This window comes from Hypoxylon trugodes, assembly GCF_022578975.1.
Source record: "Hypoxylon trugodes strain CBS 135444 unplaced genomic scaffold F4822scaffold_9, whole genome shotgun sequence".
Taxonomy (NCBI): Eukaryota; Fungi; Ascomycota; class Sordariomycetes; order Xylariales; family Hypoxylaceae; genus Hypoxylon; species Hypoxylon trugodes.
The window spans coordinates 1,878,719-1,890,404 of NW_026250024.1; the positions used below are offsets into that span (position 1 = coordinate 1,878,719).

Sequence of the window (11,686 nt, forward strand, 5' to 3'; positions counted from 1 at the left end):
AAAGTATAGCAATAGCTCCTTTCGCTTGTCAAGATACCTGTAAGTCGCGGTTGTAGAAGTCACGGGTTTCCTATATCAGTAGGTAATCATGACAGAAACCAGTAAATAATCTACAATGGGAGACTACAGGAGACTGACTACCTTGCTCCTACCTCTCGGGTGCGTATACTGGAATCAGCCCACATGACGAAAGCAATTGGAATCGTCAAATAAATATTCCCATGTTATATTCCTACTTGTTATATTTGTGAAGATGACCTGATTCCACGCTTTGCTTAGTTGAATAATACAATACTGGAGGGTGAAAGGCCTGACTTGACTGCCCATCGCCAACTTCATGAATTAAGATATTATCTAACCCAGTCCCAAAGTTCTTCTAATTGGGAAAGCAGTCCAATGTGCTCTACATACCCATCGGGTCGAATATAGACGTAAGACGGTTTAGAGCAGCCAAAGTCTTTGTGTAAACGGTTCTCAATGTCGATGTGGCCATCAGCATTAGCGTCCTTGTTGAATACCATATGTAGCTTGGCTTTGTCCGGGTTATTGTCCTTGAGCATAGATTGCACTTCTGTCATAACTTCTTTCGCCGCAGCATTCTCACCGACTCCCGATAGCAATACCAGGTGGTGGAAATCTGGCGTGATGAGCTCTAGAAAATGCCTCTCGTCTCCCATAATCTTAATCTTCCTATCGGGAACTCGGTCTCCTCCCATCACTGGCCCCGAATATCCTGAAGCCGTACCCACAGCATCGCTTGCTCTATAACTAATGCCAAACTCGGATATAAACTTAAAGATATTGGCCCGACGATTTCGACTGCTTACGAACCAGGGTAGAACCCAAGTGAACATGACGTTACGGAAGGAAACGAAGAACGGATTAGAAGAACAACCCCAAGTAAACATTTTGTCGGAAGTTTCCAGTAGGTTCTGCCCAATTGGTCGACGCTCGCGGTCATAGCTGTCCAAGAAAGAACCTGGTCGTTCTCCTCGTATCACCTTGGCTAACTTCCAGCCTAGATTGATGGCGTCTTGTATCCCGGTATTCATACCCTGCGCTCCGGCCGGAGAATGAATATGCGCCGCGTCACCCGCAACGAAGAGGCGGCGGTCTCGGTAGCTATTTACACCTCTATGGTGTAGATGGAATTGTGTGATCCAGGTGGGGTCGTATAATTCGCCTGCTTCGGGGAGTAGTTGGTTTAGCATACTTTGGAAGACTTCCAGCGTAGGCTCGACATCAGGGTTGGCATTTATGCGCGATACGACGACTCGACATGTACCATCCTTGAGCGGGAATACCGCCAAGGATCCCCTCCCCATGCAGAGGGAAAACCTATTCCAGGCCATTTTCGTGTTCCTTATGGAAGCATCACAGAGAATGAAGTCCTGTGGGTACGCCGCGCCTTGGAAAGTAAGTCTTTCGGCGGCGTGTCGCACGACACTATGCGCTCCATCAGCACCAACGATGTATTTCGCCCGGACGACCTCTTCAGTGCCATCAGGCTTCTTTAATGTAGCCGTGGCTCCTTCGGCAGCTTGGACGATGGACTTTGCTTCAACCCCGCGCTCGACTTCGAAGCCATGCTTTTTAGCACATCCATCTAGGAAATATTCCGTTTCGCATTGGGATATAATGAGAATGAGGGGAAATGCAGTGTTTTCTGCGAGACCAGAGATGTCGATATCCGCCGCTTTCTTTCCATTGAGGTAGAATGTGGTGCCGCTACTCAAATTGCCGCGCGAAATGAACTCCCGAACATCGCCATGTCGATTTAGAAGTTCTAAAGTGCGTGGTTGAACACCCAGAGCCCTGGACTTATCTGATCTTTGTATTTCCTTGTCGATTATGCGAAATGGTATCCCATTTACAGCCAGCTCTAGGGCCAACGTCATTCCCGTTGGCCCTCCACCCACAATTAACACATCCGTCTCTTGCATTTTCGCGATGTTCTCTGAAATGTAGGTGAAGAACGTTGGCTAGAAGATTTCGCGTCTTTGGAGGTGATTATAACCAATTAAAACATTGATCTAGACGTCCGAAACACATGTGTTAGGTAGTATTGGCATTTAAATCAAGAATTGCTTAGGGCAAATATCGGTATGTCGGCGACGGGATCGATCGACAACCTGCATTTCCCAAATGCCTCATGATGCGAAGATCTATTTTCAGAAATGGTAAAATAACGATCCTGTCCGATAGCCTTCTCGATGCATGCTAAGATGTATTAGAAAACTAGTAGCGAAAACTCCGTAGGGTTGCGATTGCAACTTGCCCGGTGAGACGGAGAATTATGGATACATTGGAGACTAGGTACCTACATGGTCATGGGTGTAGGGGTGTATGCGCGATCTAGGGCGATCGTGATGCTGCCTAGACCGATGGTGGCTCAAGATATTTCCAATAGAGGCAGCCTTAAGCATCATCGCACCGCCCGCACGATTTGACGCGGTTTCCCCGGAAGCACTCCGGCGAAGGAAGGTGACCTGCTCAAAATCAATCAGTCGGCATTAACAAACAAAGGGACCCTGCAGCGGAGGAAGAACCAACAATTGTTGTTTGTTGGATATGGGATTCATTCGCTTATCATGTTAGGGGATCATTGTAACGTCCTCGGCTTGCGACACTGTATACACGCCGACTAACCAATGGTGTAGCTACCTTGGAGACATGTCTCAGTGGCCGTAAAACTAAGCACTTTGCTTTTGATCTAGGGATGTCGGTCGTTACTTAACCCCTGTCTTAGGTATCTAGGTACCACCAAGGGCTGCCAGGCATTTAATGAAGCACCTAGAAAAAACACTGAAAGTACAACATTAAGATACCTACATAGGGCAGCCTAGATTCCTTTCTCTCAATCACAACAACCTTAAGGCTAGGCACTTTAGTAACCTACATCATGGTTGATTATGAAATTATGCCATAAAATGAAGCATCATGTTGGCCAATTTCTTCAGCCTTTTCCTAATATCGGTTTGTCGGACTCCCGTTGCCCCCTTCCTAGTAGGTAGCTGAACAATCATTAATAGTGCGCCACTCATTCAAATTGCTACGCCGATGACGTACATATTTTCGTCATCCAATAGTTTTACCAACAATGGTGAATTCATGAGAATACGATCAGTTTCTCCTATTATATCAAGGCATTCCTCGCCTAGAAGGCGGAAACAACGGAGAGGTTGGTCTACGCGAGACCGACCATCGTCTCCGCGATGTTGCGCCCGCGGCGATGAATTCCCTCAAGTCAGATGACTTCTGATTGATGATGGAGCATTTCTATCTCATGTAGTTGCCTAAGATGCCTTAGATATTGCCGAATACCCCGGCGGTTTACCGTAATTGGATACCTAGGTACGTATGGGCCAATATGAGCGTTAACCATACGGAGGCGCGGAGCTTGAAATACGGGAGCGAGGTTAATTGATTGCTTCACCAGCTTTGACTGTATAGATTCTTCCCCGTTACCGTCCTTTCGCCGTGGTCCGCCCCGATTTGAGCTTCCTACCCAAGTATCCGCCAAGAAAGCGTACGAACCAACCTCCCACGCAGCCTCGCACTCGTTTTCCCTGTGAGCACCCCACATTCGGGTACCCATCGAGTCATCGTATCAACTTTGCTTTTTGATTATCTCAACAAGTAACTCCGGATGAAGAGCCGCCCCTTGGTCCCTGAGTCTTCTAAGCAACTTATTTAGTGGGCATGTCGCTATGATACGTCGAATTTCCGTTGAGCTATAGCGCAACTTAACACCATCACCGCACCTGACGAAGCGCACCCAGCGTCGGGGGTCCCTACGACGCCGGCAGACTCTGACCCTCTTCACTAAATCACCAGAGTTAGCAATCCTTCAAGGAACCTAAACGACGAAGGTATCTTAGGAATCGCAGTTCCTCTATTAATTTGATTGGGATAGGTCGGCTTCCAATACAGATGAGATTGTAAAGGGTTTCCGATAACACTTACTTCTATTCCGAAACTCCTCATAAATTTCGGTGCACAACCCTTCGAAGGCCGCTAGACACGGGCGAAAATTAGTTCAACAACAGGAAAAAGTACTAAAGGTTTCAACTCACTCGCTCCCATTATCGTGAAGGACAGTGATTCAAGGAAACTTTCCGCTGCTTGCTTGGACTTCTCAAACATAGCATTTCCGTCCAATTCAACACGCTCCCAACGTTCACAGTCTTTCAGACGAGCCAACGATCCATCGCCACGAATAAAGTCCGCATCTCTCCCAGCATCGCCGACGATAGAATGATCGCAGTTCCATGCCGTATTACTAATGAAATTTCTTCCTACATGATCTGGCCCAGCTAGATAGATAAAATCCACGTCAAACCCATCCTTTGCAATCAGAAAGGCAAGCTGGCTACGAAAGCATTCCCATTCATCGGGGCCACCACCTTCGAAGACCCAAAGCCAATCATGCGGCTCGCCCCCTGTCCAAAGTCGAGTTTTATCGGCTAATGTAAGTGATAGCTGGTCGCCATAGGTTTTGTCGTCTAGGATACCAGAAACTACTGGAACAACAAAAGCAGCGATGACATCGATGTCTTGAGTGGCCGCGAATGCTTCGTTGAGTACTGCCTGGTGGCCACGGTGCGGAGGATGGAAACAGCCGGGGTACATGATGATACGATTCACCCGACCACGCTCAAGTGTAGGCCTAAAATGTCCAATCCCTTGGTTGAAAGCCGGTTTTCGTGGAAGGCCTTCGTGATCGTAATAGATTCTCTGGATGTAGTCGTCTTAATATCTAGCGCTACTCTTCCCGCCCAAGTTGTGGCTGGAAGGGGAGATGATAATCGGGAATTTGAGCTTGCAGTTGACGATATGTCGATGGAAGGAAGTGGCAGGTGATGCGTTTTTACCGTTTCTCATATTTCTGGTATCCACTAATTCCATGCTATCCTTCTCCAGGTCATCATTCTTTATAGTCGAGGGGGCTTCCACAAGTAATGAGGCTGATTTCCTCTTTAGCGCACGTTCCACATGTCGTATCTGACTCTCCCAGCATGCGTCTCCTTTCCGGTGTACGCTTCCTTTTAGGTAACCGTTTTGTCTTCGGTTCGCTTTTAGAGCTCGTCATGGTTAAGTGATAAGTTTTACAAGGGCCAGTAGTAACTGAAAATGAGGGAGCTAGGTGACCGCTTCATAAGACCAATACTGAGTTTCTGTCACCAATAAATCTAGATCAATGTGTGGGCTTCTTAGAGCGAGCGATAATTACTTCAGGGAGAAGCCTATCGTGAGATATGGGCAGCTATTTATTTGACCAAGCGAATGTATGTTTGACTCGATACCGGCCGCGTAGAAGAACATAGGCACTTCGGTTCACATACCTCAGGTACCGTTTACAATATCGCCTTAGCACCTACAAGGCTACTCGATTGTGCATGCAAATTCCGTTAGAAAGTCTTTGTAGAACAGGTCGTCGACTTTTACTTGTGAGCCAACCGATCCAAAAGACAAGGTTTCTTAAGAAGTTACCTAGGTATCTAACCCTGGCTGTAGTGCCTTTTAGCACGGCCGGAAATGCATGCATTTACTTGTCTACACTAAATTACCTGTCAGTTACATTAGATTTTGTTGGGGTCGTTACACTGAATCGATTGAGTGAAAATAACTATCGAAATTCCATGAACATGCTACCTACATACCTGGGTATGTACCAGGTACGTAGGGCTATGAAATTATCTTCGGCGTGCCTAGTTATGATATAATGGGCATCTTGCAAGCTTCAATTCACTCCAGTGCCCAACGTTAGGTAAGTAATTTCCTCGTTTATCATTCAGCTTTGGCGTTAATTATAACAAAGTGCTGTAGTAAAGTGCTGTAGTAAGAGCTTCAGACGTGATCCTCCCACAACAACTTACCAAACCATAGTAAGTCTCTAGATCATATTTCCAAAAACTATCTTCGAAGTTTACCCAGATACTTAGATGAATATATAGCAACCTTCAATGAGGTACTCAGCATATCAATAGTATACCCATTACCGCCGAGCAACAACACGGACCAGGGCATCGCCCATCGGATACGCTCTATCTCCACCAAATTTATTGACTCTCTTTGCCCTCAAGCGACGCATGAACCTTCTCAATGGGTTCATATTGACGTTTCGACTCCTTTCCCTCTAGAGATGCATGAACCTTTTCAATAGGTTCGTACTGACGCTTTGTGGCGTCGGACTCCCCTCCCTCCAAGGACGCATGTACCTTCTCAATAGGATCATACTGGCGTTCGGCCAATTGGGTAGAAGCCTGGCGTTTGGTTATTAGGAAAGTCTTCGGTAACTCTAGGTACTTAGTTGCTGGACTTACATCAAGGGGTGCAGCCAGGGCGACGGCTGCCAGGCCGGTGAGGAAGATCGCGGATACGTGCATGGTGGCGTGTTTAGCTTAGATTGGGGGGTGTGGTGGATAGGTATTATAAGCGTTTGCACACTTGAAGGGGGATTCACGTTAAATTGGTTCGAGAATGAGTTTGGTTTGGATCTTTTGAGAATGGAGAAAGACATCGAAGATCCGAGGGATCATATATACACTCGCGAGAGACTTCTCGTCGGGGTTTTCGCGTTGGTAGTACCGCCCGCACATCCGCCATTCCGCCTGGCATGACCGATCAAGACGCCGTTGTGTGTAGATCTTTTCTAACTTGGTAAGAAAACATGCGTCCGAAATAAATTGTTGGTGATGTGATTTAGTATACTATTTCCTCACCTTCCTCGAACAGCGATGACGATCATCATCCAGGAGAACAGGCATATTAAAGTGACCGAACACCTACATATGTAGCATTAAGTCTCACTTAAATAGCAACATTAATTGATCCCCTTTCCCATCACGTCAATGTCGTGAGAGCGTTACTTTCGATATTCCTGATGTGTTGAGTATTGTAGCCTCTTAGATATTATGACATGTTGCGCCAGACTCGCACAATCCAACAAATAATTGACACCATCGTTATGAGCAATTGGATCCCATGATAGTTCATACGGGTTATTAATTCGGGCCGGGGGCATCTCTTGTGTAAGTCAGCCCGCCAGACATTCTTACCAACCCACAAGTCGTTCCCCGCCAGAAACGAACATTTTACGTATAAAAATGGGCCACCCAACCTATTGGGTTTATGGAGTCGTGATCGGCCTCAAATCCTAAGTTGATAATGACGAGCGAAATAGACTACACTGCGTGATATCGACATTTACAACCTCCGACACGGTCTCCGAGCTTACCGACGCCGTCAAACGCGCGGTGCTCGTATTCAGTCATTCCGATCGAGTAAGGGATATCGGACCCTCATAGTTATCAGAACCACTCTATATGCGTGTAAAAGATGCCGTCTTCGAAGTTTGCTTGTGCGCCCGAACGTTCCGGACGAGATGGAATCTCAATTGAATCAATCCTATCACAATCATCTTCCTTCACCATGGAGGGTCAAAATGAAGAGGCGGAAGGCCTGTTGAGTGAAAAACCAACGCCCTCGAAGGGCTCTAGCCGACAACGCCTGTACACAAGCGCTGCTATACTTATAACCATTTTCAATGTTATTTTGTTCGCAATTTCGATCGCGCTTTTCTCTGCGTCGGGGAGCAAAAAGGCCCTGCTCAATCATGAGTTGCGACAAGCATCTACCTACAGTAAGCATTAAGAACTATCATATCGAAATGATTGGCTAAATCAGGACGGTAGGTCCCGTGTTCGATGGGATAGACTTGGAGATGAAGCCGCGAGTGGTTCAGGGAACGCTATTTCCAGCAAAGGAGGGCGCTTCTATAGCGCGGGAGCTACCGAATAAGGAGGCCGACGAGTTATGGCACGAATGGGAGCTAAGTCGCTTTTACCCTCTGACACGAGATGATATCTTGCGGATGGGGAAAGACCCGTCCACGGTAACGAAACTCGAGGATCCGGAGTGGGGACTGGGCGACGATGCCTACGTTGGGGCCTTCGATGTATACCACCAAATCCATTGCCTTAACACGCTTCGACAGAACGCTTATCGCGGTTATTACCACATCACCACCCGAAACCATTCAGTCATGGGCTTGCCTGAGATCCACGTCAATCACTGTGTCGATATCCTCCTACAGGCGCTGCAGTGCAGCGGCAACGTGAATTTTATGACGTACCACTGGGTTGCGGGACAGGAATATCCACAACCCGACATGTAAGTCCACAACTATTCCAACTTAGACACATTCGATCTAACATATAACTGGAATATAGGTCGATAAATCGGCAATGCATGAACTTCGAGAAGCTCACCAGGTTCCGGAAAGAGAACGGTCTTGACCTAGACAAATACGTCCAGATCATGAAGAAGTCGCGACATCCTGGCGTCAAGGAACGACATCAAAGTGACTCATATTATTTTTGGTATAACGAGACAAATCCCAATCATATTGGCGGGGCAAACCCGGGCGAGGACTTTAACATGTAGAGGAGCTAATTTTGACAGCATAAAAGAGTGCTCAGCATGTACAATGAGCACAAGCCATGAACGAAGCTCGATCTTAAAAGCCAGAACAATGCGAAATAACCCTCGTAGGGTGGTAACTCTTAAATATCGTCATTTAATCGATTTCCTCAATTGTTCGGGCGTTTTCTTCAATTCGTGTGTCGTTTTCAATCTCGTCCATCCTCGAAACAAATTCATCTTGGAGCCTCTTAAGATAACTGCCCAATGCAGCGTCATCCATCTCCGATTCTCGCAATTGAAGAAGAGTATCGTGCAGGTTCAAGATTAGTTTTCGACGTCGAAGCAGTTTCCTGGATTGCGAAGTTTGCTTTTTCCTCTCGATTTCTTCTGCGAGCGTCTTCGAAACGTCTTCTGCAACTTCAATGAATCGTTCTGGAAATCCAATAGCACGCGCGAGGTTCAGCCCGTAATGTTCCTCTTGAACTGGCCCGGAGGTGATCTTGTACAACATTGTCATCTTTGGGCTCTCGCCTTCCATGTCGTGAAGTTCGGTAGCAAGATGCAGGTTTAGAACCCCGGGTCTACTACCCAAGACCTTTGCTGCTCATTCATTAGGAAGATCACGTAGCACTAATTTCAGGTATATTACCAAGCTGTTGAAAATGCGTTGCAAACCACACAAGGGAATTGCTCTGGATTAGGGCTTCAGACATGGCGAGAGCAATTGCTAGCCCATCCCTTGTGCTAGTCGCACGACCAAGCTCATCGATAATAGCTAGACTCTTCCCATTTATGTTCCTAGACTAGGAATTAGAAGGCGCTTACGATGTTGCACCACACATACCTTAGTATAAAAGCCATTTCTCGCATCTCAAGTGAAAATGTTGACATGTTGGCCTCAATACTATCATCTGTAGACATCCGCACGAAGAGTTGTTGGATCACCGGGAACGCCGCATACTGGGCGGGTACAAAACAACCCACCTGTGCCATTACTTGGAGAAGCGAAATCATTCTGATATAAGTGCTTTTACCGCTCATGTTGCAACCTGTGATGATCTGAAATCGATGCTGCTCATTAGCGAAGACATCATTAGGAACAAATCGTTCCGGGTTAGCCTAAAACTTGTTAAAATAGAAGCGTCGGATTGAACTTAGAAGACTACTGACACGTTCGCAAATAGGATGCCTTGCGCCTTTGAGGGCCAATGCATGACCAATTTCAGGCCTTGAGTAGTCTCTAGTAGTAGCGGACTGCCCAAAAGCCGCGATCATATCTAGTAGGGCAATGCCTTCGCAGACACGGAAGAGGTTTGGTACGTGCACTCGAATGGCGTCTAGAAGTTCTTGGACAACTTTGTCGCTAAGCATGATCGCTTCATTGTGAGAATCCGTGATGCGGTGATTTAGTTGGATTAGTATTAATGTTTGGCACTCAATCCAAACGCCCTTCCGGACTGTGTTGATTAGTATATCTGGGACAGCGCGATCTTCGAAGTCGGTCTGTCTCAATCGCAACCAATATTTTCGATTGGTATCGAATTTAAGCTCTGCATTGATTTCATGCTCCCCTGTATTACGAAACCGATGAGTACGATGGCTGATGGCTGATGGCTGAATGAGAGCGCAGCTTACTGTTTATGTCTTCAACATGTTGGTGGACATCCTCTGTTGCCTCCTTGTATGTTTGACGAGCAACATCCAATAGCCCGTGGACTCCCGACTTTGAATACAATTAGTGGAGGGGGACACGGTCAATTGAGAAACGGCTCACTTTGACAGCATATGTCCTTTGGTTCCTCATATCAAGTGGTGACTTTATTGCTGTGACATCCTCGTTGATTGTAGCTGCAATAAGACCTGTGACAGGTTGAGTGAGTTCTGGGCGGCATATTTCACGGATCCTTGTCAGAAGGTCTGTACGTGCAGTAGCCAACGCCTCATATATAGAAGGGACAGTAGTGAGAAAAGATTTAACGCCTAGAATATTGTTAATGGCTTGCTCCGAGGCATATATCGAGGCTTGGTTTGGCACGATGACAAGCTTTATCAAATCAGCTAAGTACGGGGTCACGAGTGTATATACTAACCATCGTCAATAGCTTCTCAATGTCCACAAAACCTTTCAGAGCTGCAGAAGGTCAATTTCAAGTCCTAAAGCAAGAGAACCGGTTCTGACCTTTGCGAATTTCGAAGAACATGTCTTCCTTCACGGTAAGCTCATCTAGAGCGTCATAACGTGGAACAAGCGTACTGTCAACCTGACATGACGGCTGAAGAATATTGCTTCGCAGCATTCTCGAGCCCATAGGAGTGAGTGTTTCGTTTAGGAGCCCGAAGAGACAATCCTTAGATTTCGCATTCTGTAAGTTCTGTATAAGTTCAAGGGAGTGAATGGTGGATATATCGATCATCATCGTATTCTCTGATGGTTGATATTTGACCCGAAGCGAATGGGACATTATCGATACACGGCAAGAGAGCTCTACATACTTGACGGCCTAATGACGGTGAGCAGTATGAATAGGTGAATCAAAGAGGACCGCGCTTACAGCGGCGAACGAGCAAGTTGCGTAGAAATTGCCCTCAATTGCCACCTGAATAGCTTCCAAATCTTCTCTGAATGCTAGAGTTTGGATGGACTCAAGGCCTGCATTCTCCGACCAGTACTTACGATCAAGAGGCTCAATTAGTGTGTCCGGAAGTTCTTCTTCGATGATGGAGAGAAGGCTAGACTTGGGGTTAGGGGGAAATGCCGTGTTCACTAGTAAAATCGTAGATGGTTCATACATCTGGATTTTATGAACGGTCTTGACGTAGAATTGGGAGTCACAAATTTGACTTAGTATAGCTTCATTCGTGGTGATATTGATGAAAGCCAGACCAACGGTAGGGGATACACCACGAGACTCAGTCACTGCGCAAATGACTTCATGTGACTCGGAGCCCCAAACAGATGAGGTTGAGCGAGACTTACGTCCTGATGCAGTGCTGCTCTGACGATGCTGTCTTGGGATACGCGACGAGCTCGTCGCAGAGCGACTACCTGTGAGCGACGCGGATGAGAACTGATTGGCAGAAGTGCCTGGTCTTGTAAGAACATCTTGTACAGCACTTGGGTGAGGGGTAGAAGAGGTAGTACGAGAAAGTGAACGGTTGGAATTGGGTTGACTTGAGCGAGAAGGTGTTTCTTTGCTTGAAGATGGTCGAGATCTTCGTACCCCGGGTAGTGATTCCATCGTGGAAGTTACAGGAACAT

General features: G+C 46.7%; 5 protein-coding genes across 5 annotated transcripts; 1 reads left to right on the plus strand and 4 right to left on the minus strand.

The window, feature by feature from the left end:
• F4822DRAFT_378532 (FAD binding domain-containing protein) lies at positions 1 to 2,660 on the minus strand. The gene has a single exon (XM_051456370.1). It carries the CDS (start codon positions 1,941 to 1,943, stop codon positions 351 to 353), a length of 1,593 nt encoding a protein of 530 aa, XP_051310729.1. The 5' UTR covers positions 1,944 to 2,660; the 3' UTR covers positions 1 to 350.
• Positions 2,661 to 3,610: 950 nt separating this feature from the next.
• On the minus strand, positions 3,611 to 4,632 carry F4822DRAFT_433492 (uncharacterized protein; the record flags this gene model as incomplete). The annotated part of the gene is made up of 3 exons (XM_051461852.1): positions 3,611 to 3,825; positions 3,967 to 4,017; positions 4,077 to 4,632. The coding sequence occupies 3 exons, from the start codon at positions 4,630 to 4,632 to the stop codon at positions 3,611 to 3,613; spliced, it is 822 nt and encodes a 273-aa protein (XP_051310730.1).
• Positions 4,633 to 6,062: 1,430 nt separating this feature from the next.
• F4822DRAFT_433493 (uncharacterized protein) lies at positions 6,063 to 6,389 on the minus strand (the record flags this gene model as incomplete). Its single annotated transcript, XM_051461853.1, has 2 exons — positions 6,063 to 6,266; positions 6,327 to 6,389. The coding sequence occupies 2 exons, from the start codon at positions 6,387 to 6,389 to the stop codon at positions 6,063 to 6,065; spliced, it is 267 nt and encodes an 88-aa protein (XP_051310731.1).
• Positions 6,390 to 7,434: 1,045 nt separating this feature from the next.
• Positions 7,435 to 8,966, plus strand: F4822DRAFT_446088 (uncharacterized protein; the record flags this gene model as incomplete). Its single annotated transcript, XM_051463468.1, has 3 exons — positions 7,435 to 7,645; positions 7,698 to 8,175; positions 8,235 to 8,966. The coding sequence occupies 3 exons, from the start codon at positions 7,435 to 7,437 to the stop codon at positions 8,446 to 8,448; spliced, it is 903 nt and encodes a 300-aa protein (XP_051310732.1). The 3' UTR covers positions 8,449 to 8,966.
• Positions 8,336 to 11,666, minus strand: F4822DRAFT_446090 (DNA mismatch repair protein-like protein MutS; the record flags this gene model as incomplete). Its single annotated transcript, XM_051463469.1, has 9 exons — positions 8,336 to 9,027; positions 9,077 to 9,225; positions 9,272 to 9,546; positions 9,598 to 9,998; positions 10,063 to 10,150; positions 10,202 to 10,471; positions 10,518 to 10,558; positions 10,607 to 10,928; positions 10,980 to 11,666. The coding sequence occupies 9 exons, from the start codon at positions 11,664 to 11,666 to the stop codon at positions 8,582 to 8,584; spliced, it is 2,679 nt and encodes an 892-aa protein (XP_051310733.1). The 3' UTR covers positions 8,336 to 8,581.
• Positions 11,667 to 11,686: the final 20 nt, after the last annotated feature.